We start from the raw sequence: 26273 nt of genomic DNA, 5'->3' as shown, positions 1-26273 counted from the left end.
CATTCAGCTAGTGAGGTTTGTGCTTCCTGTGCCTTGAGTTCTGTATGCCTGATCTATCGTTGCCTGACCTTGGACTTTGTTCTGTCCATCTGTCTGTTTAACCCCTTCTGCTCTGATCCGTTATCTTCCTGGTATTCTGACCTCGGAACATTACCTGACCACGCTTTTGTCTCTTCCTTCTTTTTATGACGTACAGTACCTCGCTTCTGACCTTGGACTCCTTGACCATTCTGACTCACGGCCGTGAGAAGTGACTAGCGTCACGCTTGTGCTCAGTCTTGTTTTATCCACTAGTATTATACACTGAATGGCCACTTTATTTGAGACACTAGCTCTACTATAATTGGAGTTTCCCTGTATGTCTATTAGGCTTGTGATCCTCGAGTGCATTATCTATTGATAAGTTTTCAGTGTACAAGTTGAAGCGTGAACTCATTTTAGAATCTGAAAATCATTTGATTGCAGTGACTTCGAACTAGGCATGGTCATGGTGGCTAGATTTTTATGTGTAATAGTGTCCAGAGCATAATGAGAATGGTGTGATCATGTAAAATTATTCAACAAAATGGTGTCCTGTCAATGTAGCAACTCATTGAGAAGAATGTCAAGATTCATTTTGAGGCGGTGAACAGTCATGCAAGTTGCAATTGAATACTGAATTGAAATTGAATTGAAAACTCTGGTGCTTCAACTGAAGTGTCCAAGTGCAACTGGATTCTGGATTCAGAATAGTCAGATGAATCAAGAATTATGTTGTACCATGCTGATCGTAAGATCAAAATTTGGTGCAAGCAGCAAAATAAATGAACCTTCCCTTTTAGATATCACATTTAAGTCTAGTTGACGTGAATTAATTGGGTGTGGAACATTTTCTGTGCACACCTTTGGTCCTCTGATGACTTTGGATGGAAGTTTGCACACTAGGGTTTATCTAATCATTGTGTTCAACCAATCTCATCCCTTCATGGCTACTGTTTACTCTATGAATAAAGGACAAGGGTCTTATAGTCATGGATTGCTTCCAGGGACATGACAATTGATTTCCGTGATCCCCTTAATTTTAAAATGCATCTTTGGGATGAGGTAGAACAGGTTCTTCTGAACATCTCAGCATCTCCATCCAATTTCTGGGATTTGTTATGACCTAGTGGTCAGGACAACAATGGACCTAGTGGTTAAGAGCACACGGAATGACCTGATAGTTTCTGATAATAAGGACGAGCTCTGGGACGTGGGAACTCTGCTGACCGCAATCCCTAATCCTATCAAACACACTAGAAATAGCCATGGATTGCGCCTAACGCTCCCTATGCAACTCGGCACAGCCTAAGGAACTAGCTAGCCCTGAAGATAGAAAAATAAAGCCTACCTTGCCTCAGAGAAATTCCCCAAAGGAAAAGGCAGCCCCCCACATATAATGACTGAGTAAAGATGAAAATACAAACAGAGATGAAATAGATTTAGCAAAGTGAGGCCCGACTTACTGAACAGACCGAGAATAGGAAAGGTTACTTTGCGGTCAGCACAAAAACCTACAAAAAGACCACGCAGAGGGCGCAAAAAGACCCTCCGCACGACTCACGGTGCGGAGGCGCTCCCTCTGCGTCCCAGAGCTTCCAGCAAGCAAGACAAATATAAAAATAGCAAGCTGGATAGAAAAATAGCAAACCAAAGAAATACAAGCTGGAACTTAGCTTCTGCTGGGAAGACAGGTCACAAGAACGATCCAGGAGAGAACTAGACCAATACTGGAACATTGACAGGTGGCATGGAGCAAAGATCTAAGTGGAGTTAAATAGAGCAGCAGCTAACAAATTAACCTCGTCACCTGTGGAAGGAAACTCAGAAACACCCACCAGAGGAAGTCCATGGACAGAACCAGCCGAAGTACCATTCATGACCACAGGAGGGAGCCCGACAACAGAATTCACAACAGGGATAGCTAGAAGCAATCCTGTTGGCATGGGCAAATATTCCTGCAAAAGGATTTTAACCCCTGATAGAATCTATGCCATGACAAATTGCAATGGTTCTGAAGACCCCCGGAGGTTTAACAAGATGGAAGTCTTTAACAATGTGGTCATTCAGTTCATGTCTCATACTTGAAGGAGATGGTGTTAGAAGTTGTCTGTTTACCCCCACAAGATGTTTCGGGACGTAGATACTGTTGTTTAGAACTTTGAGCCAACAGCCTGAATTTCTACTGGAGAGCTGCAGCTACTTGATAACGGTTGATGGTCTATAAAATAATTTCATGTGACTTATTACAAGGGGTTGTCCCCTACTAGGACAACCCCTTCTCGATCTGAATATTTGTCCCAGATAAAATAAAAACACTCATACACACCTCATGCCAGTGCCATTCCAGCGGTGCCAGCATTTGTGTTCCTGTGGTTCTTGTTCCTGTGGTTCTTGTGCGGTTGTTATGACATATGAGCCCTGTGCTCAATCAGTGCTGGGCTCACTGTCCCCGCCTTCAGACAAATTGAACATCAATTGAGTGAAAGAGCAGCCACAGCTCTGACTTGCTCTTGATGTTCAATTTGTCCGAAAGTGGGGACAGTTACACCAGAACTTACTAGGGACAGGGCTCACATGTCATAACAACCACACCAGAGACCCGGGAATGCGCGTGCTGACACTGTTGGAACGGCATCGGCACACAAATTGAGTATAAGTGTTTTCATTTTATAGGCACCAAACATTCAGATTGAGAAGGAGTTGTCCTAGTAGTGGAAAACCACTTTAAAACATAAAGAAAGAAAATGAAAGATCAGCCCTGACAGAGAAAAATGCATATTTCTCTGATAAGATACATTACAAGGTTCTTTATTTTCATGCGTATTATTGATTTACGAATTAAAAAATAAAATGATGGTTTCATTTAACCCCTTTACCCCCAAGGGTGGTTTGCACGTTAATGACCGGGCCAATTTTTACAATTCTGACCACAGTCCCTTTATGAGGTTATAACTCTGGAACGCTTCAATGGATCCTGGTGATTCTGACATTGTTTTCTCGTGACATATTGTACTTCATGACAATGGTAAAAATTATTTGATAGTACCTGCGTTTATTTGTGAAAAAAACGGAAATTTGGCGAAAATTATGAAAATTTCGCAATTTTCCAACTTTGAATTTTTATGCAATTAAATCACAGAGATATGTCACACAAAATACTTAATAAATAACATTTCCCACATGTCTACTTTACATCAGCACAATTTTGGAAACAAAATTTTTTTTTGTTAGGGAGTTATAAGGGTTAAAAGTTGACCAGCAATTTCTCATTTCTACAACACCATTTTATTTTAGGGACCACATCTCATTTGAAGTCATTTTGAGGGGTCTATATGATAGAAAATACCCAAGTGTGACACCATTCTAAAAACTACACCCCTCAAGGTGCTCAAAACCATATTCAAGAAGTTTATTAACCCTTCTGGTGCTTCACAGGAATTTTTTGAATGTTTAAATAAAAATGAACATTTAACTTTTTTTCACAAAAAATTTAATTCAGCTGCAATTTGTTTTATTTTACCAAGGGTAACAGGAGAAAATGGACCCCAAACATTGTTGTACAATTTGTCCTGAGTATGCCAATACTCCACATGTGGGGGTAAACCACTGTTTGGGCGCATGGCAGAGCTCGGAAGCGAAGGAGTGCCATTTGACTTTCAATGCAAAATTGACTGGAATTGAGATGGGACGCCATGTTTCGTTTGGAGAACCCCTGATGTGGCTAAACATTGAAACCCCCCACAAGTGACACCATTTTGGAAAGTAGACCCCCTAAGGAACTTATCTAGAGGTGTGGTGAGCACTTTGACCCAACAAGTGCTTCACAGAAGTTTATAATGTAGAACCGTAAAAATAAAAAATCATATTTTTTCACAAAAATTATCTTTTCGCCCCCAATTTTTTATTTTCCCAAGGGTGAGAAGAAATTGGACCCCAAAAGTTGTTGTACAATTTGTCCTGAGTACGCTGATAGCCCATATGTGGGGGTAAACCACTGTTTGGGCGGATGGGAGAGCTCGGAAGGGAAGGAGCGCCGTTTGACTTTTCAATGCAAAATTGACAGGAATTGAGATGGGACCTCATGTTGCGTTTGAAGAGCCACTGATGTGCCTAAACATTGAAACCCCCCACAAGTGACACCATTTTGGAAAGTAGACCCCCTAAGGAACTTATCTAGAGGTGTGGTGAGCACTTTGACCCACCAAGTGCTTCACAGAAGTTTATAATGTAGAACCGTAAAAATAAAAAATCATATTTTTTCACAAAAATTATCTTTTTGCCCCCAATTTTTTATTTTCCCAAGGGTAAGAGAAGAAATTGGACCCCAAAAGTTGTTGTACAATTTGTCCTGAGTACGCTGATACCCCATATGTGGGGGTAAACCACTGTTTGGGTGGATGGGAGAGCTCGGAAGGGAAGGAGCGCCGTTTGACTTTTCAAAGCAAAATTGACAGGAATTGAGATGGGACGCCATGTTGCGTTTGAAGAGCCACTGATGTGCCTAAACATTGAAACCCCCCACAAATGACACCATTTTGGAAAGTAGACCCCCTAAGGAACTTATCTAGAGGTGTGGTGAGCACTTTGACCCACCAAGTGCTTCACAGAAGTTTATAATGCAGAGCTGTAAAAATAAAACAAAATTTTTTTCCCACAAAAATTATTTTTTTAGCCCCCAGTTTTGTATTTTCCTGAGGGTAACAGGAGAAATTGGACCCCAAAATTTGTTGCCCAATTTGTCCTGAGTGCGATGATACACCATATGTGGGGGGAACCACTGTTTGGGCACATGGGAGGGCTCAGAAGGGAAGGAGTGCCATTTGAATGCAGACTTAGATGGAATGGTCTGCAGGTGTCACATTGCGTTTGCAGAGCCCCTAATGTACCTAAACAGTAGAAACCCCCCACAAGTGACACCATTTTGGAAAGTAGACCCCCTTAGGAACTTATCTAGATGTGTGCTGAGCGCTTTGACCCACCAAGGGCTTCACAGAAGTTTATAATGGAGAGCCGTAAAAATAAAACAAAAATTTTTTCCCACAAAAATTATTTTTTAGCCCCCAGTTTTGTATTTTCCCGAGGGTAACAGGAGAAATTCGACCCCACAATTTGTTGTCCAATTTGTCCTGAGTGCGCTGATACCCCATATGTGGGGGGGAACCACTGTTTGGGCGCATGGGAGGGCTCGGAAGGGAAGGAGCTCCATTTGGAATGAGGACTTAGATGGAATGGTCTGCAGGTGTCACATTGCATTTGCAGAGCCCCTAATGTACCTAAACAGTAGAAACCTCCCACAAGTGACACCATTTTGGAAACTAGACCCCCTAAGGAACTCATCTAGATGTGTTGTGATAGCTTTGAACCCCCAAGTGTTTCACTACAGTTTGTAACGCAGAGCCGTGAAAATTAAAAAAAAAAATCTTTCCCCCCAAAATTATTTTTTAGCCCCCAGTTTTGTATTTTCCCGAGGGTAAGAGGAGAAATTCGACCCCAAAAGTTGTTGTCCAATTTGTCCTGAGTACGCTGATACCCCGTATGTTGGGGGAAACCACCGTTTGAGCGCATGGCAGAGCTTGGAAGGGAAGGAGCGCCATTTGGAATGCAGACTTAGATGGAATGGTCTGCAGACGTCACATTGCGTTTGCAGAACCCCTAATGTACCTAAACAGTAGAAACCCCCCACAAGTGACCCCATATTGGAAACTAGACCCCCCAGGGAACTAATCTAGATGTGTTGTGAGAACTTTGAACCCCCAAGTGTTTCACTACAGTTTATAACGCAGAGCCGTGAAAATAAAAAATCTTTTTTTTTCCCACAAAAAATATGTTTTAGCCCCGAGTTTTGTATTTTCCCAAGGGTAACAGGAGAAATTGGACCCCAAAAGTTGTTGTCCTATTTGTCCTGAGTACGCTGATACCCCATATGTTGGGGTAAACCCCTGTTTGGGCACACGGGAGAGCTCGGAAGGGAAGAAGCACTGTTTTACTTTTTCAACGCAGAATTGGCTGGAATTGAGATCGGACGCCATGTCGCGTTTGGAGAGCCCCTGATGTGCCTAAACAGTGGAAACCCCCCAATTATAACTGAAACCCTAATCCAAACACACCCCTAACCCTAATCCCAACAGTAACCCTAACCACACCTCTAACCCTGACACACCCCTAACCCTAATCTCAACCCTATTCCCAACCGTAAATGTAATCTAAACCCTAACTGTAACTTTAGCCCCAACCCAAACTGTAGCCCTAGCCCTAACCCTAGCCCTAACCCTAATCCTAACCCTAGCCCTAACCCTAGCCCTAACCCTAACCCTAGCCCTAACCCTAGCCCTAACCCTAGCCCTAACCCTAGCCCTAACCCTAACCCTAGCCCTAACCCTAGCCCTAACCCTAGCCCTAACCCTAGCCCTAACCCTAGCCCTAACCCTAACCCTAGCCCTAACCCTAGCCCTAACCCTAGCCCTAACCCTAACCCTAGCCCTAACCCTAGCCCTAACCCTAGCCCTATCCCTAACCCTAGCCCTAACTCTAACCCTAGCCCTAATGGGAAAATGGAAATAAATACATTTTTTAAATTTTTCCCTAACTAAGGGGGTGATGAAGGGGGGTTTGATTTACTTTTATAGCGGGTTTTTTAGCGGATTTTTATGATTGGCAGCCGTCACACACTGAAAGACGCTTTTTATTGCAAAAAATATTTTTTGCGTTACCACATTTTGAGAGCTATAATTTTTCTATATTTTGGTCCACAGAGTCATGTGAGGTCTTGTTTTTTGCGGGACGAGTTGATGTTTTTATTGGTAACATTTTCGGGCACGTGACATTTTTTAATCGCTTTTTATTCCGATTTTTGTGAGGCAGAATGATCAAAAACCAGCTATTCATGAATTTCTTTTGGGGGAGGCGTTTATACCGTTCCGCGTTTGGTAAAATTGATGAAGCAGTTTTATTCTTCGGGTCAGTACGATTACAGCGATACCTCATTTATATCATTTTTTTATGTTTTGGCGCTTTTATACGATAAAAACTATTTTATAGAAAAAATAATTATTTTTGCATCACTTTATTCTCAGGACTATAACTTTTTTATTTTTTTGCTGATGATGCTGTATCGCGGCTCGTTTTTTGCGGGACAAGATGACGCTTTCAGCGGTACCATGGTTAGTTATATCTGTCTTTTTGATCGCGTGTTATTCCACTTTTTGTTCGGCGGTATGATAATAAAGCGTTGTTTTTTGCCTCGTTTTTTTTTTTTTTTTCTTACGGTGTTTACTGAAGGGGTTAACTAGTGGGCCAGTTTTATAGGTCGGGCCGTTACGGACGCGGTGATACTAAATATGTGTACTTTTATTGTTTTTTTTTTTTTATTTAGATAAAGAAATGTATTTATGGGAATAATATATATTTTTTTTTTTCATTAGTTTGGAATATTTTTTTTAATTTTTTTTACACATTTGAAATTTTTTTTTTTTACTTTTTTACTTTGTCCCAGGGGGGGACATCACAGATCAGTGATCTGACAGTTTGCACAGCACTCTGTCAGATCACTGATCTGATAGGAGTGCAGGCTGCTTCACAGTGCCTGCTCTGAGCAGGCTCTGTGAAGCCACCTCCCTCCCTGCAGGACCCGGATCCGCGGCCATCTTGGATCCGGGGCTGGAGGGAGCAGGGAGGGAGGTGAGACCCTCGCAGCAACGCGATCACATCGCGTTGCTGCGGGGGGCTCAGGGAAGCCCGCAGGGAGCCCCCTCCCTGCGCGGTGCTTCCCTGTACCGCCGGCACATCGCGATCATCTTTGATCGCGGTGTGCCGGGGGTTAATGTGCCGGGGGCGGTCCGTGACCGCTCCTGGCACATAGTGCCGGATGTCAGCTGCGATAAACAGCTGACACCCGGCCGCGATCGGCGGCGCTCCCCCCGTGAGCGCTGCCGATCGCATATGACGTACTATTGCGTCCTTGGGAAGTAAAGCCCACCCCACATGGACGCAATAGTACGTCTAATGGCAGAAAGGGGTTAAGTGTTGTGATTTTTATCTCATTCATTTCAGGGTAAATCTCGGAAGAACACAAGTGCTATAAAGGGAAATATGAGTTGTAATAAGGGGTGTAAAGTGGAAATTCCAACAGAAAATCCAGGTGAGTAATAACCTAACCACAACCACAATTTCTTATTCACTGACTTGTATAATTATATGTTACATTTTTGTAGGGGTTTTAAGTTACTATCTTTATCTCTATGATCAAAAGAACAAGATAATATGAATCCTCCAACACATCCACTTCATTTGCATAATGTATCATTATTTTATATTAATAGATTAAAACAATTTATTAATAGATTAAAACAATTTGTACACAAAACCAGAGCGGTCGCTGTCATACCCAGATAATTGGCCATCTGCTGTTTATTGAAATGATGGTCCCTATGCTCATTATTTAGGCCGTGATGTGGAAAGTAATATACACTGCTCAAAAAAATAAAGGGAACACTTAAACAACAGAATATAACGCCAAGTAAATCAAACTTCTGTGAAATCAAACTGTCCACTTAGGAAGCAACACTGATTGACAATCAATTTCACATGCTGTTGTGCAAATGGAATAGACAACAGATGGAAATTATTGGCAATTATCAAGACACACTCAATAAAGGAGTGGTTCTGCAGGTGGGGACCACAGACCACATCTCAGTACCAATGCTTTCTGGCTGATATTTTGGTCACTTTTGAATGTTGGTTGTGCTTTCACACTCGTGGTAGCATGAGACGGACTCTACAACCCACACAAGTGGCTCAGGTAGTGCAATTCATCCAGGATGGCACATCAATGCGAGCTGTGGCAAGAAGGTTTGCTGTGTCTGTCAGCGTAGTGTCCAGATGCTGGAGGCACTACCAGGAGACAGGCCAGGAGACGTGGAGGGGGCTGTAGAAGGGCAACAACCCAGCAGCAGACCGCTACCTCAGCCTTTGTGCAAGGAGGAACAGGAGGAGCACTGCCAGAGCCCTGCAAAATGACCTCCAGCGGGCCACAAATGTGCATTTGTCTGCACAAACGGTTAGAAACTGACTCCATGAGGATGGTTTGGGGGCCCGACATCCACAGATGGGGGTTGTGCTCACAGTCCAATGGACGCTTGGCATTTGCCACAGAACACCGGGATTGGCAAATTCGACACTGGCACCCTGTGCTCTTCACAGGTGAAAGCAGGTTCACACTGAGCACATGTGACAGAGTCTGGAGACGCCGTGGAGAGTGATCTGCTGCCTGCAACATCCTTCAGCATGACCGGTTTGGCAGTGGGTCAGTAATGGTGTGAGGTGGCATTTCTTTGGAGGACCGCACAGCCCTCCATGTACTCACCAGAGGTAGCCTGACTGCCATTAGGTACCGAGATGAGATCCTCAGAACCCTTGTGAGACCATATGCTGGTGCGGTTAGCCCTGGGTCCCTCATAATGCAGGACAATGCCAGACCTCATGTGGCTGGAGTATGTCAGCAGCTCCTGCAAGATGAAGGCATTGAAGCTATGGACTGGCCTGCCCATTCCCCAGACCTTAATCCAATTGAGCACATCTGGGACATCATGTTTCGCTCCATCCACCAACGTCACATTGCACCACAGACTGTTCAGGAGTTGGTGGATGCTTTAGTCCAGGTCTGGGAGATCCCTCATGAGACCATCCACTGCCTCATCAGCAGCATGCCAAGGCATTGTACAGTAGGGAGGTCATACAGGCACGTGGAGGCCACACACAATACTGAGCATCTTTTCCTTGTCATGAGGCATTTCCACTGAAGTTGGATCAGCCTGTAATTTGATTTTTCACTTTAATTTTTAGTATCATTCCAAATCCAGACCTCCATGCGATATTCATTTTGATTTACATTGATAATGGTTATGTTTTATTGTTCTGAACACATTCCACTATGCAATGAATAAAAATTTGCAACTGGAATATTTCATTCAGAGATATCTAGGATGTGGTATTTTAGTGTTCCCTTTATTTTTTTGAGATTTGAGCAGTGTATATCAAAAGAGGTCAAACACCTGGAGTCTATGTAATAAATAATACACATAAGGGAGGTTAATATCCATTCTTTAACATTGAAATTACAACACCTAGAAGGAAAAATTGTAAAATTCAGGAAAATACTGAATGGACAGACATGTGAAGGATCTGCAAAATAAGAAAAAATAGAAACAAAAGCCTCAAAACATCTGGATTCATTCAATATGAGCACCTGCTCAAAAAAAACTACACTCACAGAGTGCTATAAATGAGACTATTAATGGTCATCTGAGGAAGGTTCTACCAAGCTGAATGTAGTTGGGCAATTGCTGATACCTCGATGAGAGACAGGTCCAGAGACGCTGCAGGCGATGACAACATGTTTAGGCTTGACATTGTAGTGCTGAATGGCTCCTGGGAAACTTTCCTGCTCCCTCAAGATGGCCTCTTCATGATGTTGCCCACATGGTCTTCAGACAAATCTCAGACTATCATTGCATTCAAGATAAAAGCAGGACTCATCGCTGAAGAGGATAGACGTCCAATGTTTTTTCTCTGCAGCACGATGGCGAGAAAGTAGATGAGATCAGTAGAAAACTCGTAGCTGTACGTTTCTCTCATAGTTTAAGGTCATGCAAAACCCATTTGATAGTTTGAGTCAACATTGTTTTATGCTTTAGGCTTGCCGTGAGACTTCTAATTTTATTTTTATGTATTAGTGAGTGCCATTTTTCAAATCTGATGAAATCGCATGGGCAACGCCATGAATAGGCCTTCAAGAGGTTAGGTCACACCGGTCTTATTCCTGGGATAATGGTGTGAGGCTGCACAATTTTTGTTACTTCTACACTATTTGTCTTCATTCCAAGAACACTAATAGCTCATGTGATGCAGCGGTAGCACCGTACACAGTGAAACGGCAGTGACCCAAGCAAGTTCAAAACAAAACGTTCCTTTAATGTGTTACTTCACACAGTCCATTAGAATATATAGTACACAGCTTTAGTTTGCTGTCCCTAAAAAGGCCGGACTTCCCTTCGTCCAGTTTCCCTGGGCGACTGCACGCCGGGACCAAGTCTCTTTACTCACAAAGTGCACAGCATGCTGTATTCTCCAGATCTGTTGCCTCACACAGGGAGTGCTCTGCAGACAACTGCTCTGTCCGCTTCCAAGACCAACACTGATACCCCTCCCCCTCTACTATAGGGCTTTTAATCAGTCACTGCCTCACCATTCTAATCACAGCTACACCTGTGACCGCAATACACCCTCATGGCCTAAGTACGACTCTGTGCGGATTCTAGAGAGCACCAACAGCACCTCCTAGCTGTAACAGGGGTCACTGCCTCACACTTAGCATTACATTTACTTGGTCTTGGAACCAGTAGCGTGACCATTTCTCCATAGTGCCCCAGGAGCTGTCTTTTGGCATGAAAAGACCAGGCTGCATGTTGCACATGCTGTTAGCATCCTGCTTGACCTAAAAGTGCTACCATGGCTTGCAGCGTCAACAGACTTGTCTCTCAGCAAGCACTTCTGGGATATCATTAACCCTTTAAAGGGAATCTGTCCACAGGATTTCAAGTCCCAAAATGTTTATATGTGTAAGTAGCAAATCCAGCAGTACCTTTACATGGCCAATCCATTCCTCTATCACTGAGAAATCGGAAATGATATACCTTAAGCTATGGTAGGTCTGAAGCCTTTGTCATTCCAGCCCTATTCCCCTCCCAGCATTGCTTTCCCCTGTCTAATGACTCCTTTGTCTAAAGTCACATAGCACAGAGGCTGTCAGTCATACATGAGGAGGCAGCACTGGGTGGGAAATAGAGCTGGAGTGACAGAGGCTTCAGATCTACCATGTTTTATTGCGTTCTTCAGCTTCATCTACATAGTAATTCAAAACTCTGGAGGAATGGGGGAAGAGTCTGGCCATATAAAGTTATTACTGGACTTGTTTTTTAAAGAGCTACCTGTCTGTATAAACAGTTTGGGGGTGAAATCCTGCTGAAAGATTGCACCATGGACTTCTGCTTTTCTTTTAAGAGCCATAATTTTTTTTATTTTTTACTGCCATAGACATGTGAGGGCTTGTTTTTTTGCAAGACAAGTTGTAGTTTTGAATGACACCATTCATTTTACAATTGAAATACAATCTGCACTATGTCCTGGAACACAGCGAAATACTTCCGTAACATAGTGCGCGGGTGCATGCGCACTAATGCATTTTGGCTTTGCCCGCAGTAGGGCAAAGCATACTGCGCGTGCGCCACCGAACACTGCATGGTGCATGCGCCAACTATGGAGCACGCATACTCTTTTCCCTAAAATATTGCGGAAAACAGGGACGGACGGGGTGGAGAGATGAAGAGGATACGCCACCCATCGCACCGGTAACAAATCATTTTAATATCCCGCCAATTTGAGGTGACAGGTTCCCTTTAAAAATTGAAAAATAAATAAAAATATACCTAAATTGTATTGCATATTTTAACAATTATTTTATAGGTCACAGCAGAGTAGGGTCCGGCCAAAAGTGTCTACCGTGTTATGGTGGCGGCTTAAAAAAATCTTTCGGCCAAAACAAAAGCTGCTGTCTATACAGTATGTGTGATCTGGTGATGGAAACTGTTAATGTGTGATAGGTGAGAAGTGGAGTTTTTCCAAGAGAGAGCGGTGGGACTGTGGACAGTTCGAGGGGTGGAGCGTGGAGGCGGGCTGGGGTGGAGCTTGGGCGGAGTCTCAAGGGGGCCCCGAAAAATTTGCCAGTATGGGGCACCGAAATTTCTAGTGGCAGCCCTTAATATGTGGCACTAGAATTCATGTCCTCTTACTCTCTGAAGAGGCAATTTGCATATTTAACCTCATCCACAGGATGCCAAGATTGTAACTGTGGGCTTTTGTGCACATGGTTCTCATACTCCTTACTGAATAAATGGATATGTTTTGAATTTTTTTCATCTTTTGCAGATCATTATTGCCAAACTTATAGAATTAGTCCTGCGGTTAGTATCACATGACTGTTCTGGTTTCTAGGATGCAATATCTGTTAGCTCTGGAGCCAGCTTCATGCTTCGAGTGCTGATCATGTAACTGCTTTTAGCTTTCATTCTAAGTCATATGGCAAGGCTCGGTAAAGGGTTTACATTGACTTTTAGGATTACTACTTCAAATAGATGGCACTAGAGATCAATTCTTCTTCTCTGAAGAGGCATTTTGCATATTTAATTTCCCAGGTAAGCATTACATGGCATTTAATCCATCTCCCTCTGACATGCCAAGCTTGGCATGTAATTATCCACAAGGAGAAAAGTGACCCTTACATCTCTGACTTTCCAGGATAACGGTAACACTTCTATCTTTATTGGCTATTGTGACCCATGGAGGATGCTGACTCTTCAGCACTGACCCATTGAGGAAGCTGACTCATGTGCACTGACTCATAGAAGATACTGACTCAGGCGCAGAAACCCATACAGGATGCTGAGTTATAAACACTGACCCATTGAGGATGCAGACACATGACCATTGACCCACAGAGGATGCTGATGCATGCCCACTGACCTATGGAGGATGCTGACTCATGCACAGTGACCCATAGAGGATGATGACTCATTTGTGAAGACATGGCATTGTATCTTACCCAGGCAACTATTTTTAGCAAACCAAAAAGAATAGGCTGTTATTTATACTTTTGCTTGTGTAAGCCTGTAATATTGACTTGTAAGCTGATATATCATATAACATAATGTGCTCTTATCTTTGATGACTAGTGATGGTTGCTGATATGCTAGTTATGCATTGTGTTATGGAGCCTGTTTGTTGACTTCAAAAGAAGAGAGGGAAAAACTATGCAAATAGATTAAGTAATGCTACTTGATGTCATCACAATTCTTCCTCTTATCTGTGATGCTGGACTGAAGGACATTTGTTAAATCTAAAAATAGGTTACATGCCTCTGTATAAAGAGACTCAGAGACAGAGGCTAGAAGGGACATCCAGAAATTCTCCAAGACATCCAAAGGACCAGAGACAGGACAGCAGCCAATATCATGGCTAAATCACGATGGGCACGGATCTATTATTCTACAGGAAACAACCTAGGGGTTTTTGGCCCCAGTTGGAAGAATACAGATCTGTTCCATTGATCTTCACTGAAGCATGGATACATTTGGAGAAAGCCAGGATTGGGACCTGCTGGTCTCCTGACTCCTTGGAGATGATCAGAGAAGCCAGGTTTTGATCTTCGGATCATCTGGCCTTGTACCTTGTATGGACTGTCATCTTCCTATGCTTGTCATTACCTCCTTTCTGTGTGCGTCAGTCAGGTGGGGTAGCAAACTTGGAAGATCTGAAGTCACACCTGCTATTATCCTGGCGAGTCAGCGGAAGGATGAGACTCTGGGACTGTTCTATGTGCTGTCTGCCTGTTTTGTGGTTCAATGAATCATTGCCACACTGTTTTACCCTCACCCTGTGTTGTCTTAGTAGCCAGGGGCGGACCTACCGCCGGTTCAACCGGTGCAGCCGCACCGGGGCCCGGAGGTGGAGGGGGGCCCTTGCAGGCAGGCAGGGGCATACAGGGGCCTGGCTTTCTGCTGCTGCTGTAGATCGGTGGCCCCGCACTGTATTAGCCGTGTGTACAAGTGCCGGCCGGCATCCCCCATTGCAGACAGCAGGCTGTGTGTCTGTCTGCTGATCTGACGTCACCTGCGCGCCTGTTTCACTCTGCTGGAGGCCTGGAGAGGAGAGAAGAAGTTGGCAGAGAGCGAGCCAGGGGGTCGGGGCAGGAGGTATGTGACGGCTTCATCTAATTCCTGCTTTCTTATCTGCTTTCTGCAGAGGATCTATCTGTACTGTACTGAGATTTATTGCACCATCTTAAACTTACATACAGATAAGGTCCCGGCTCCAGCGTCACCTGATCTTTATGAAAGCTGAAGCTGCAGCAATGAGTCACAGCAATATTCTACGTGGCTCTGCTGTATACTATGTGTGTGAGCAATATACTACGTGGCTCTGCTGTATACTATGTGTCTGGGCAATATTCTACGTGGCTCTGCTGTATACTATGTGTCTGGGCAATATACTACGTGGCTCTGCTGTATACTATGTGTCTGGGCAATATACTACGTGGCTCTGTGCTGTATACTATGTGGGCAACATACTACGTGGCTCTGCTGTATACTATGTGTGTGAGCAATATACTACGTGGCTCTGCTGTATACTATGTGTCTGGGCAATATTCTACGTGGCTCTGCTGTATACTATGTGTCTGGGAAATATACTACGTGGCTCTGCTGTATACTATGTGTCTGGGCAATATACTACGTGGCTCTGCTGTATACTATGTGGGCAATATACTACGTGGCTCTGCTGTATACTATGTGTCTGGGCAATATACTAGGTGGCTCTGCTGTATACTATGTGTCTGGGCAATATACTACGTGGCTCTGCTGTATACTATGTGTGTGAGCAATATACTACGTGGCTCTGCTGTATACTATGTGTCTGGGCAATATTCTACGTGGCTCTGCTGTATACTATGTGGGCAATATACTACGTGGCTCTGCTGTATACTATGTGTGTGAGCAATATACTACGTGGCTCTGCTGTATACTATGTGTCTGGGCAATATACTACGTGGCTCTGCTGTATACTATGTGTCTGGGCAATATACTACGTGGCTCTGCTGTATACTATGTGTCTGGGCAATATACTACGTGGCTCTGCTGTATACTATGTGGGCAATATACTACGTGGCTCTGCTGTATACTATGTGTCTGGGCAATATACTAGGTGGCTCTGCTGTATACTATGTGTCTGGGCAATATACTACGTGGCTCTGCTGTATACTATGTGTGTGAGCAATATACTACGTGGCTCTGCTGTATACTATGTGTCTGGGCAATATTCTACGTGGCTCTGCTGTATACTATGTGGGCAATATACTACGTGGCTCTGCTGTATACTATGTGGGCAATATACTACGTGGCTCTGCTGTATACTATGTGTCTGGGCAATATACTACGTGGTTCTGCTGTATACTATGTGTCTGGGCAATATACTACGTGGCTCTGCTGTATACTATGTGGGCAATATACTACGTGGCTCTGCTGTATACTATGTGTCTGGGCAATATACTACGTGGTTCTGCTGTATACTATGTGTCTGGGCAATATACTAGGTGGCTCTGCTGTATACTATGTGTCTGGGCAATATACTACGTGGCTCTGCTGTATACTATGTGGGCAATATACTACGTGGCTCTGCTGTATACTATGTGTCTGGGCAATATACTAGGTGGCTCTGCTGTATACTATGTGTCTGGGCAATATACTACGTGGCTCTGCTGTATACTATGTGTCTGAGCAATATACTACGTGGCTCTGCTGTATACTATGTGGGCAATATACTATGTGGCTGGGCAACATACTACGTGGCTCTGCTGTATACTATGTGGCTGGGCAATATACTACGTCGCTGGGCAATATACTACGTAACTGGGCAATATACTACGTGGCTGGGCAATATACTACGTCGCTGGGCAATATACTACGTGGCTGGGCAATATACTACGTGGCTGGGCAATATACTACGTGGCTGGGCAATATACTACATGGCTGGGCAATATACTACGTCGCTGGGCAATATACTATGTAACTTGACAATATACTACATCGCTGGGCAATATACTACGTGGCTGGGCAATATACTATGTGACTGGGCAATATACTACGTGGACATGCATATTCTAGAATACCCGATGCGTTAGAATCGGGCCACCATCTAGTATATTATAATGTGAGTTCCTGCAGCCTGGTCAGTGCTCAGTGCATGTAACACTATATATGTGCACATAGTACAGTACAGTGGTGGCAAACCTGCTAGAGGGGGCACGCGTGCCATCTCCTCAAAACTAGCTCCGCCATCACTTTTCTCAGCCCGCGTGTAATCTCCCAGACCCTCATCACTAGCACCACAGCCACTCTGCTCCTAAGGGTAAGGTTCCACGTTCAGGATTGCCGACGCTTTGGACGGAGCGGAAAACTCACTCCGCCCAAAGCGCCGCTCCCTTCTATACGCCCGGTGATTTCGGATGTGTTCATTGCACATATCCGGAATCTCCGCACCCCATTCATAAGACCCTGTGATTTACCTTGCGGCGACGGAGCGTCGCCACAAGGTAAACAGACATGCTGCGTTCTAAAAAGACGCACCGCATGTCCGGAAACGCAGGGCCGCCGGATGCGTGTTCACACGCATAGTGGAGACGGGATTTCATAAAATCACCTCCACTATATTGTAATATCTGGACGCTGCGGATTGAATGCTGAGGTTGTACGCAGCATTCAATCCGCAGCTAATCCGGATGTAATCTGGACAGTGGACATACACCCCAACTCTCCCATCAGGCCGCACGCCGTTCCATCAGTCTGCGCTCTTGCTGAGGACGGGGATGGTGCGCGATCTGAGGAGAGTGACGGCGGCACTATTGCCGAGATGGTGCGCATGCCCACAGGTAGGACTGATATATGAAGAGACTAGATCAGTGTTGGAACGGACAGAGGTGAGTATTTTTTTTGTAATGCAAGGCCATTACACAGTATGGAGCAGTATATGGGGCCATTATACTGTATGTAGCATCATGTGGGGCCATTATACTGTATGCAGCGTCATATGTGGCCATTATAATGTATGCAGCATCATATTTGGCCATTATACTGTATGCAGCATCATGTGGGGCTATTATATTGTATGCATCATCATGTGGGGCCATTATATTGTATGCATCATCATGTGGGGCCATCATACTCTATGTACCATCATGTGGGGCCATTATACAGTATTAAGCATCATCATGTGGGGTCATTATACAGTATGGAGCATCATATGTGGCCATTATACTGTATGTATCATGTGGGGCCATTATAAAGTATGCATCATGTGGGGCCATTATACGGTATGCATCATCATGTTGGGCCATTATAAAGTATGCATCATCATGTGGGGCCATTATACAGTATTGAGCATCAACATGTGGGGCCATTATACAGTATGGATCATCATGTGTGGCCATTATACAGTATGGATCATCATGTGTGGCCATTATACAGTATGGAGCATCATATGTGGCCATTATACAGTACACAGCATCATGTGGGGCCATTATACAGTATGACGCATCATGTGTGGCCATTGCACAGTAGGCAGCATCATATATGGCCATTATACAGTATGGAGCATCATGTGTGGCCATTATACAGTATGGAGCATCATGTGTGGCCATTATACAGTATGGAGCATCATGTGGGGCCATTATACAGTATGGAGCATCATATATGGTCATTATACAGTAGGCACCATCATGTGGGGCCATTATACAGTATGGAGCACTATGTGAGGCCCATTTCACTGTATGGAGGAATATGTGAATATAGTTTGACATGCCTGGCTTAAAGGGTTATTCTCATCATGATAAAGGGTTACAATTGCAAAGAGGCTGTAAAAAACAAACAACTTGGCAATATTACTTTGGAATAAAAATCCTCTTCATTCTCAAGAACAGACCTCCACTGCAATCGGTGGCTAGTATCTTTGGCTTGGAGTGCAGTGCTTACAAGCTCTTTGCTATGGCGTGCTAATGTAGGAGATTTTCTAATCTAAAACCACAGTATTCCGGTTAAATTGCTGTGTTGGTACTTTGCAATAAATACCGTAAGGGAATTTTAGATTGCAGTTTGGGCACTCGGTCTCTAAAAGGTTCGCCATCAGTGGTATAGTACATAACATCTAGTACACAGATTAGTATATGGCTCATATATAACAGACCTGGGCAAAATGTGGAAATCGGACTGGGCTATCTGTGATAACAAAACACCCGGAAACACTGGTCCGCAGGTCGCAATATACAGCTGACCTGCATCCAGATTTCATCAGGGACTCTGTGAGGGCACAAATTGTATATAGGGAGAGCTGTGTGGGGGCCCTCCCTGTAGTACGTCTTTTACATGATACTGTTGTATGGAATAATGCAGTCTACTACACGATTCCATACTTTTATTTGTAGTATACTATCAGATACCAGACATATAAAGTAATACAATATATAGGTACATGGTCAGGCTCTGCCGGTTCCTACAGTAATCACATAACCAAGAGGATGCACTTCGCACACTTGCTGTCTTGTGCCAACTAGAGAGTCTGCAGTGTTCTATTCACTGACAGCGAACACTAGTTGTCACCTGACTGCAAGTCTGACTGCACTGGAACCAGCAGAACCAAATCTTAACCTTTGATAATGAGGGCAATCTGGTTTGTTGCTCGGAGCCAGATTGCACTCATCATAAGCAGCATGCTGGACAGGGCGGGGGCCCAGACAAATTTCTTGCACAGGGGCCCAAAGCTGTCAGTGTCCGCCACTGTTAGTAGCGTTATGTCTTCACATGTACATGTTCTGGATGGTGAAACAGCACAGTTACTGTAGAAGGCTACAACAGTTAACTGCTCTCTGTTTTTGTGTATGAATTGTTTTAATTTGCTAAAGGACATAACAATATATGATAAATATAAATTTGAGCATAATTTTTATAATGTTTGGGGACCTAATCGCTGATAATTTGTTATGTCACAGAACCATTGTTATTGATTGTTGTGTTAAGACACACTTACCTGTTTATTGATGCAGGTATAGCAAATGTTGTGAGCTTGATAAAGACCTGATTAGGGTCCAAACATTGGTTTTTGCACACTATGCAGAGATAAGTAATATTTTTTTTCAACCAGTGACACATGTCAATGCTTTTTTTAATACATTCTGGATGAAAATCATGTGAGAATGATCAGTATGGTGAATTGTTGCACTGGTTATGGTGATAATGCTTTCTGAATAAATACATAGTTTAGTCTCAATTTTGATTATCTTAGTTGTTGTAAATAAGAAAAAAAACAAGCATTTTTTTTAAATACATGTACTAATCAACTTGCTCCAAAGCCATGGCTTGTTTGTACATGAACATAGTGCTTCACTGTCTGTCCTCCTCTGTGCTAGAGTGCATGTAGCTATCCAAATTGCCTCTTCTGAGAAAAAGAGGACTTAAACTCTATAGCGCCACCTGTTGGAAGTAGCGATCCTACAAGTCACAATCAACCCTTTAACGAGTTGTGCAATATGACTTAGGATAAAAGCCAAATCAGTATCTCAATTCGCAGACACGGTATTTCGGGCTGCTGGCCCTCGTCAGTGCGTAGCATGAGAACTAATTTGGCTAGATGAAAGGCTCTGGACTGGGGTCTAAGGAGCAATGTTTCTCCTTATGGAGAATAACATACCAGCTCTGCTTGTCAATTAGTTCTCATGCTTCGCACTGACAAGGGCCAACAGCCTGAAACACCGTGTCTGCGAATTGAGATACTGATTTGGCTTTTATCCTAAGTCATATTGCACGACTCGTTAAAGGGTTGATTGTGACTTGTAGGATCGCTACTTCCAACAGGTGGCGCTATAGAGTTTAAGTCCTCTTTTTCTCTGAAGAGGCAATTTGCATATTATATTTCCCAGATAAGCATTGCACGGCGAATAAGCTTCCTTACCTTGAAAAGCCAGAGAAGGTATGTAACTCTCCATAAGGAGAAACGTTGCCCTTTAGACCCCAGTCCAGAGCCTCTTATCTAGCCAAATTACTTCTCATGCTTCGCACTGACGAGGGCCAACAGCCCAAAACACCGTGCCTGCGAATTGAGATACTGATTTGGCTTTTATCCTAAGTCATTTTGTACGACTCGTTAAAGGGTTGATTGTGACTTGTAGGATCGCTACTTCTAACAGGTGGCGCTATAGAGTTTAAGTCCTCTTTTTCTCTGAAGAGGCAATTTGCATTAGCTATCCAGTAATGTATGAGACAGGCATCACCCAATAGCAGTCACCTATAAAACCCTTTGAGTCTCTCCTTTACATTTCAGTAAAAAAAGATTTGATACAGTAACACTAAAACTGGAATCCATGAAAATTCAGAGTTGAACACAGCTGCAAAAAAACTGAAAAGCAGAATCTTTTAGTCTGTGCTTTCTTGCCTACAGTTGCTAGTGCCACCCCTGTTGATCACCGACTTTTACTATAAAATATATATTATCATTAATAACACAGGTCTGCGACTAAAAAGCTGTTTGATTATTTTCATCTAATTTCCATGTATTTTGGTGTGCTGAAAGCGAAAAAAATATTTTAAAAAATCCTGGATGTCAGGATTTGCCACAAAATGCAAAATTCTCTTCAAATTTAGTATATTTTTCTCAATTTTTGGTATTTTTTTTATCTTAGGGTTTTGAAAGACAAAATTACTATTAATTAATTCACATCAATGCATTGACCATTGACGATATACAATGCCAAAAAATATAACTTTCAAACAAAAGAACTTTCAGAGTGAGCTAATGAAACCAGCATCAACATGTTGCAAGCTGAACGAGCAGGCTCCGACATGCCCGGGCTTGATTCAATTATTTTATCTTGGTTCTCGCCTGTTCACACTTTTTAATCTCAGTTCATGTTAGCTCGTCATATTCAAGTTGAAGGAAGGTGTGTTCGTGGGACCAGGCATTAGAAGGCTTATAGCTGATCAAGAGTTTATAAATACCATGACGCATCCTCAAAAAGGAGGGTGGTTTGCATTTAAAGAGTATACAGTAATCTACCGCACTCCCTAAGTGAAATATCTTATGCAGAAATGTAGTTTTCAAAATGCTAATTTATTTAAATACAATAGAAAAACATCGGATCAAACACGAAGTGAGTAATACAATATGAATATGCGACACAACAGTGATGACGTTTCGACCCTCCCGGGTCTTAGTCTAAGGTCGCTGTGAATATAAAAACAACAACATACAAAAATAAATACAATAGTAAAGGATACAACATAGTGCAGATGCCGTAATGGAAGTAGTTCACATTTGTATATGTTCTAATATTATTCATAGCCCAGGGCAAAATATCGTTTCCATATGCATTGAGGCTAAAAGGGTTATTTCACTGAACATAATGCATCACATGAACCGGTATCTAAGGAGAGCCTAGTTAGTGGTGATCGGGTCTTACCTTAATCCAGGTACTGTGAGTGATTCTTTCGGAGCAAGGTATCTCTGTAATATCCAGGGGCTAAAAGGAATAATAGTGGTATTAACATTTTGTGATTAAATGATAGGTTAATTGGTAGGTTATCAGCCGAATAGGGTTATATTTTATTTTACCGTTTAAAGGTCATAGAATGTGCGACCTGGTTGCTGATCCGTATAAGATGAGAAACCTGGAAGGTCATAAGTGTGGTGGTGAGGGGAAATGAAATGTATAGCAAGTTTTAATATGGTGCCCTTGTACTATGGAATAGGTATTTACCTTAAGAGTCTGTGTTTTAAGCGGCGCATCTGCGTCTTGCTTTGGAGAAAGTGAAAGCCTGCAAGGGTCACCAGAGCATAAAGTAAGACGTGGGTAAAGCGCACTGAGGTATGGAGAGTAAGCTCCATCTGTGGTGCGGCAAGGGGCTGGCGTGGGGCTGTCGTTTACCTTGTGTAGTGGAAGGGCAGCGCTCCTGCGTCCTGCTGTGCGATGTGCCTTGATCGCTATAGCGCGACCTTACATAGCCCTGCCGCTCTCTGAACCGGAAATTGTAAACCGGAAGTGACGTCGCGTCACTCCTGTCCTACCTAATGCGCATGTCAGAGCGTTGTCAGGGACTCTCCCTGCCTGGTAACTGCAAGCGCTGATGTGCGCTGTGTGGGGACATAAATACTTATTGAGATGGTGTGTTTTAACTAACAGGGCGCAGTCAGTACTACCCGGATAGTAGTTAGTTGAAGTGTAACACCTATATTAGTTAATGAAGGTCCACATTCAAGTAAAAGTCTGCAATGTAACCAAAAGCAAATTTGTAAGGAGGAAAATAAATGAAAAAAAAAATAGGAAAATAAAGAAATAATGAACATAGTAAAATTAAAAATAAAAGGTACATTTATGAACCTAGGGAAAAAGGCAGTTTATATGGTCAGTATCCAGAGGACGAAAGAAGAAGAAATGCAAAAAATGAAAAAAATATATGAAATTAAAAAAATGAAAAAAATGATGAAAAAATAAATTGAAATAAAGATATGAAAATAATTAAAATAATGAGAAAATGAAAAAAATGAAAAGAATGGAAAAAATGAAAAAAATGAAGAAATGAAAAAAATGAAAAAATATATATACCGTATATGCTCGAGTATAAGACGACCCGAGTATAAGCCGACCCCCCTAATTTTGCCACAAAAAAACTGGGAAAACTTATTGACTCGAGTATAAGCCTAGGGTAGGAAATGCAGCAGCTACCGGTGAATTTCAAAAATAAAAATAGATGCTCCATACCGTTCATCATATATAATGCTCCATACTGTTCATTATTGCCCCATAAATGCTCCATAAAAAACTGTGCCATATATAATGCTCCATACCGTTGATTATTGCCCCATAGATGCTCCATATAAAGCTGTGGCACATATAATGCTCTGCACCGTTCATTATGGCCCCATAGACGCTCCATATAAAGCTGTGCCATATAGAAGGCTCTGCACCGTTCACTATTGCCCCATAGATGCTCCATATCAAGCTGTGCCCCACATATCATGCTCTGCACCGTTAATTATGGCCCCATAGATGCTCCATATAAAGCTGTGCCACACATATCATGCTCTGCACCGTTCATTATGGCCCCATAGATGCTCCATATAAAGCTGTGCCCCACATATAATGCTCTGCACCGTTCATTATGGCCCCATAGATGCTCCATATAAAGCTGTGCCATATATAATGCTGCTGCTTCTGCAATAATAAAAAATCACATACTCACCTCTCTTCGCTCAGGACGCCGGCGCTTTCAATATTTACCTGCTCCGTCTTCAGCACTGACGCTCAGCAGAGGGCGCGCACTGACCACGTCACCGCGCCCTCTGACCTGAGCGTCACAGCCAGAGGACCCTGGAGATGGAGCCGCACCGGAAGGAGCGGTAAATATCGCACAGCGCTCCCCTCCCCGTATACTTACCTGCTCCTGGCTGCATCTTCTTCCTGTATTGAGCGGTCACAGTTACCGATCATTACAGTCATGAATATGCGCATATTCATGACTGTAATGAGCGGTACCATGTGACCGCTAAGTACAGGAAGAATCTGCAGCGCTGGAAGAAGCAGGGACTGCAGGGACCGCGCCAGCAATAGGTAAGTATAATTACACAGCCCCCGCTCCCCCTTCCCTGCCGACCCCCCGGTATGACTCAAGTATAAGCCGAGAGAGGGACTTTCAGCCCAAAAAAATGGGCTGAAAATCTCGGCTTATACTCGAGTATATATGGTAAGCCCAAGAGGTTAGGAGTAGACACTCACCTAGATATAGATGGCATCAGTGTGTCTAAAAGGCAAGAAAAAGTGGTTAATAATATCTTAGAAGCCAATTAATTTCCCTGTTCAAGCCCTTAGGTTCAAGTGGGTCTAAAGTGTGAATCCAGTAAGATTCTCTTTGTTTTAAGATCTTCACCCGATCGCCACCTCGCTTAGGGCGATCTATGTGTTCCACCACTTGGAATTTCAACTGTGCCACCGAATGGTGATGTTTGAGAAAATGGTCCTGGAGGGGGAGCCAGGTCTTCCCACATCTGATTGTAGATTTATGGCTGGCTATTCTGTCTTTCACATGCTGTGTGGTCTCCCCCACATAGAGGAGGCCACATGGGTATTTCACTATGTAGATGGCGAAATTGGTATCACAAGTGTAATATCCGCGTATGGGATAGGATTTGCAGTCCTGGGATGTGTAATATTTTCAGAATTAATAATGTTAGAGCAGGAGGCACAATTCAAACAGGGAAATGTGCCATGGCATCTAGTGCTTAAAAGTCTTTGTGTGGTAGTTGGGCGGGTGCTGCCTATATCTGCTCTTACTAAACTATCCCTCAAGTTGGTTGCTCTTTTGGTACACATCAGGATAGGAGTGTTGAAAGACTCAATTTTGGGGTAAGCCTGGGCCAAGAGTGGCCGATGCTTTCTAATAATGGAATGGACCTTTGGCATCAGGGGATGGTGTGTGCACAAATGGAACCCTTTCCCTTGGATGAGTGGGTGGAGAAGGTGAGGGTGGAGTAAGGGTGCAAGCTTTTTCTTTGGCTAATAACTTTGAGGGACAATTCCTTTCCTTGAATTTCTGTGCCATAGTGTCCAATCTGGTTGTTACTGTGTCTGCTTCAGAAACTATGCGTGTTAAATTGTGAGCGGGGTATGTTGTCTCTAGTGGTTTTCGGGTGGCAACTTAAATAATGGAGTAAGCTGTTGCAATCTGTCGGTTTGCAATACAGATCCGCTTGAAGGTGTCCCTCTGGGTTTTTGATTACCGAGGTATCAAGGAAGGGTACTGAATCTTTGTCATAGTGAATGGTGAATTGTAACTCAGGGAAAATGGAGTTCAGGTACAAGTGGAACGTGTTTAGGGTAGCGGGTGTGCCTTTCCAGATGAGAAATATGCCATCTATGAATCTATGATAACAAATGGCACTTTGTTGAAATGAAGAGTGGGTAAAGACATATATGATCTCAAAGTGATTCATGAAGGCGTTAGCGTAGGCAGGCGCTACATTTGACCCCATCGCTGTACCCCGTTTCTGGTTGTAAAAAGTATCCTCATAGAGAAAAAAGTTTTCATAGAGCACCAATTTAAGTAGATCCAAACATAGTTGGATCGAATCCGCTGATAGATCTGAATCCTCTAATAGGAATTTGGTTGCCTCAATGCCCTTGTCATGTGAAATTGACGTATATAAATTATGGACGTCTAATGTCACTAGTAGGGTGTCAGGGGAAACTGAGCCCAGCTGTTTCAAGATAGTTCGGAAGTGGCCCACATCAAGCATAAAGGATTTTGTTGTTCTTATAAGGGGCGTGAGGATCTTTTCCAAAAATACTGACAAAGGGGAGAGAATGGACTCCGTGGTGGATTGTTCAATGATTTATGTATCTTTGGTAAAATATAAAAAACTGGCGTGATTGGGTGGGGATGTGATAAAAAGGAGGCCGTTTTCTGGTCTATTGTGTTTTGTTCAAGATACAGTTTGACGAGATGTTTGATCTTATGATCAATATCAAAGGGGGGGTCCCTTTGTATAACCTGGTATGGTTCAGTGTCTGACAGCTGTCTATATACCTCCTGGTTATATGTCAGTCGGTC

At 43.2% G+C, this 26273-nt stretch overlaps 1 protein-coding gene and 1 long non-coding RNA gene across 3 annotated transcripts in view; one reads left to right on the top strand and one right to left on the bottom strand.

Annotated features, from left to right (window-relative positions):
- Positions 1-26273, top strand: part of LOC138663764 (oocyte zinc finger protein XlCOF22-like) — a 71788-nt gene that overhangs the window by 30687 nt on the left and 14828 nt on the right. For both annotated transcript variants that reach the window (XM_069750100.1, XM_069750101.1), the window contains one exon: positions 8071-8158. In XM_069750100.1, coding sequence (XP_069606201.1) covers positions 8071-8158 — 88 coding nt within the window. The remainder of the gene's footprint in view (positions 1-8070; positions 8159-26273) is intronic.
- Positions 21809-22679, bottom strand: LOC138663772 (uncharacterized). The gene is made up of 5 exons (XR_011318234.1): positions 22595-22679; positions 22427-22484; positions 22282-22337; positions 22130-22189; positions 21809-21894 (listed from the first exon to the last, which is right to left on the bottom strand). It is a non-coding gene; the product is annotated as an uncharacterized lncRNA (long non-coding RNA).

Source organism: Ranitomeya imitator, chromosome 2, assembly GCF_032444005.1.
Source record: "Ranitomeya imitator isolate aRanImi1 chromosome 2, aRanImi1.pri, whole genome shotgun sequence".
NCBI lineage: Eukaryota > Metazoa > Chordata > Amphibia > Anura > Dendrobatidae > Ranitomeya > Ranitomeya imitator.
The sequence above is the reverse complement of the archived record's forward strand: the minus strand, read 5'-3'. Positions and strand labels throughout refer to the sequence as shown.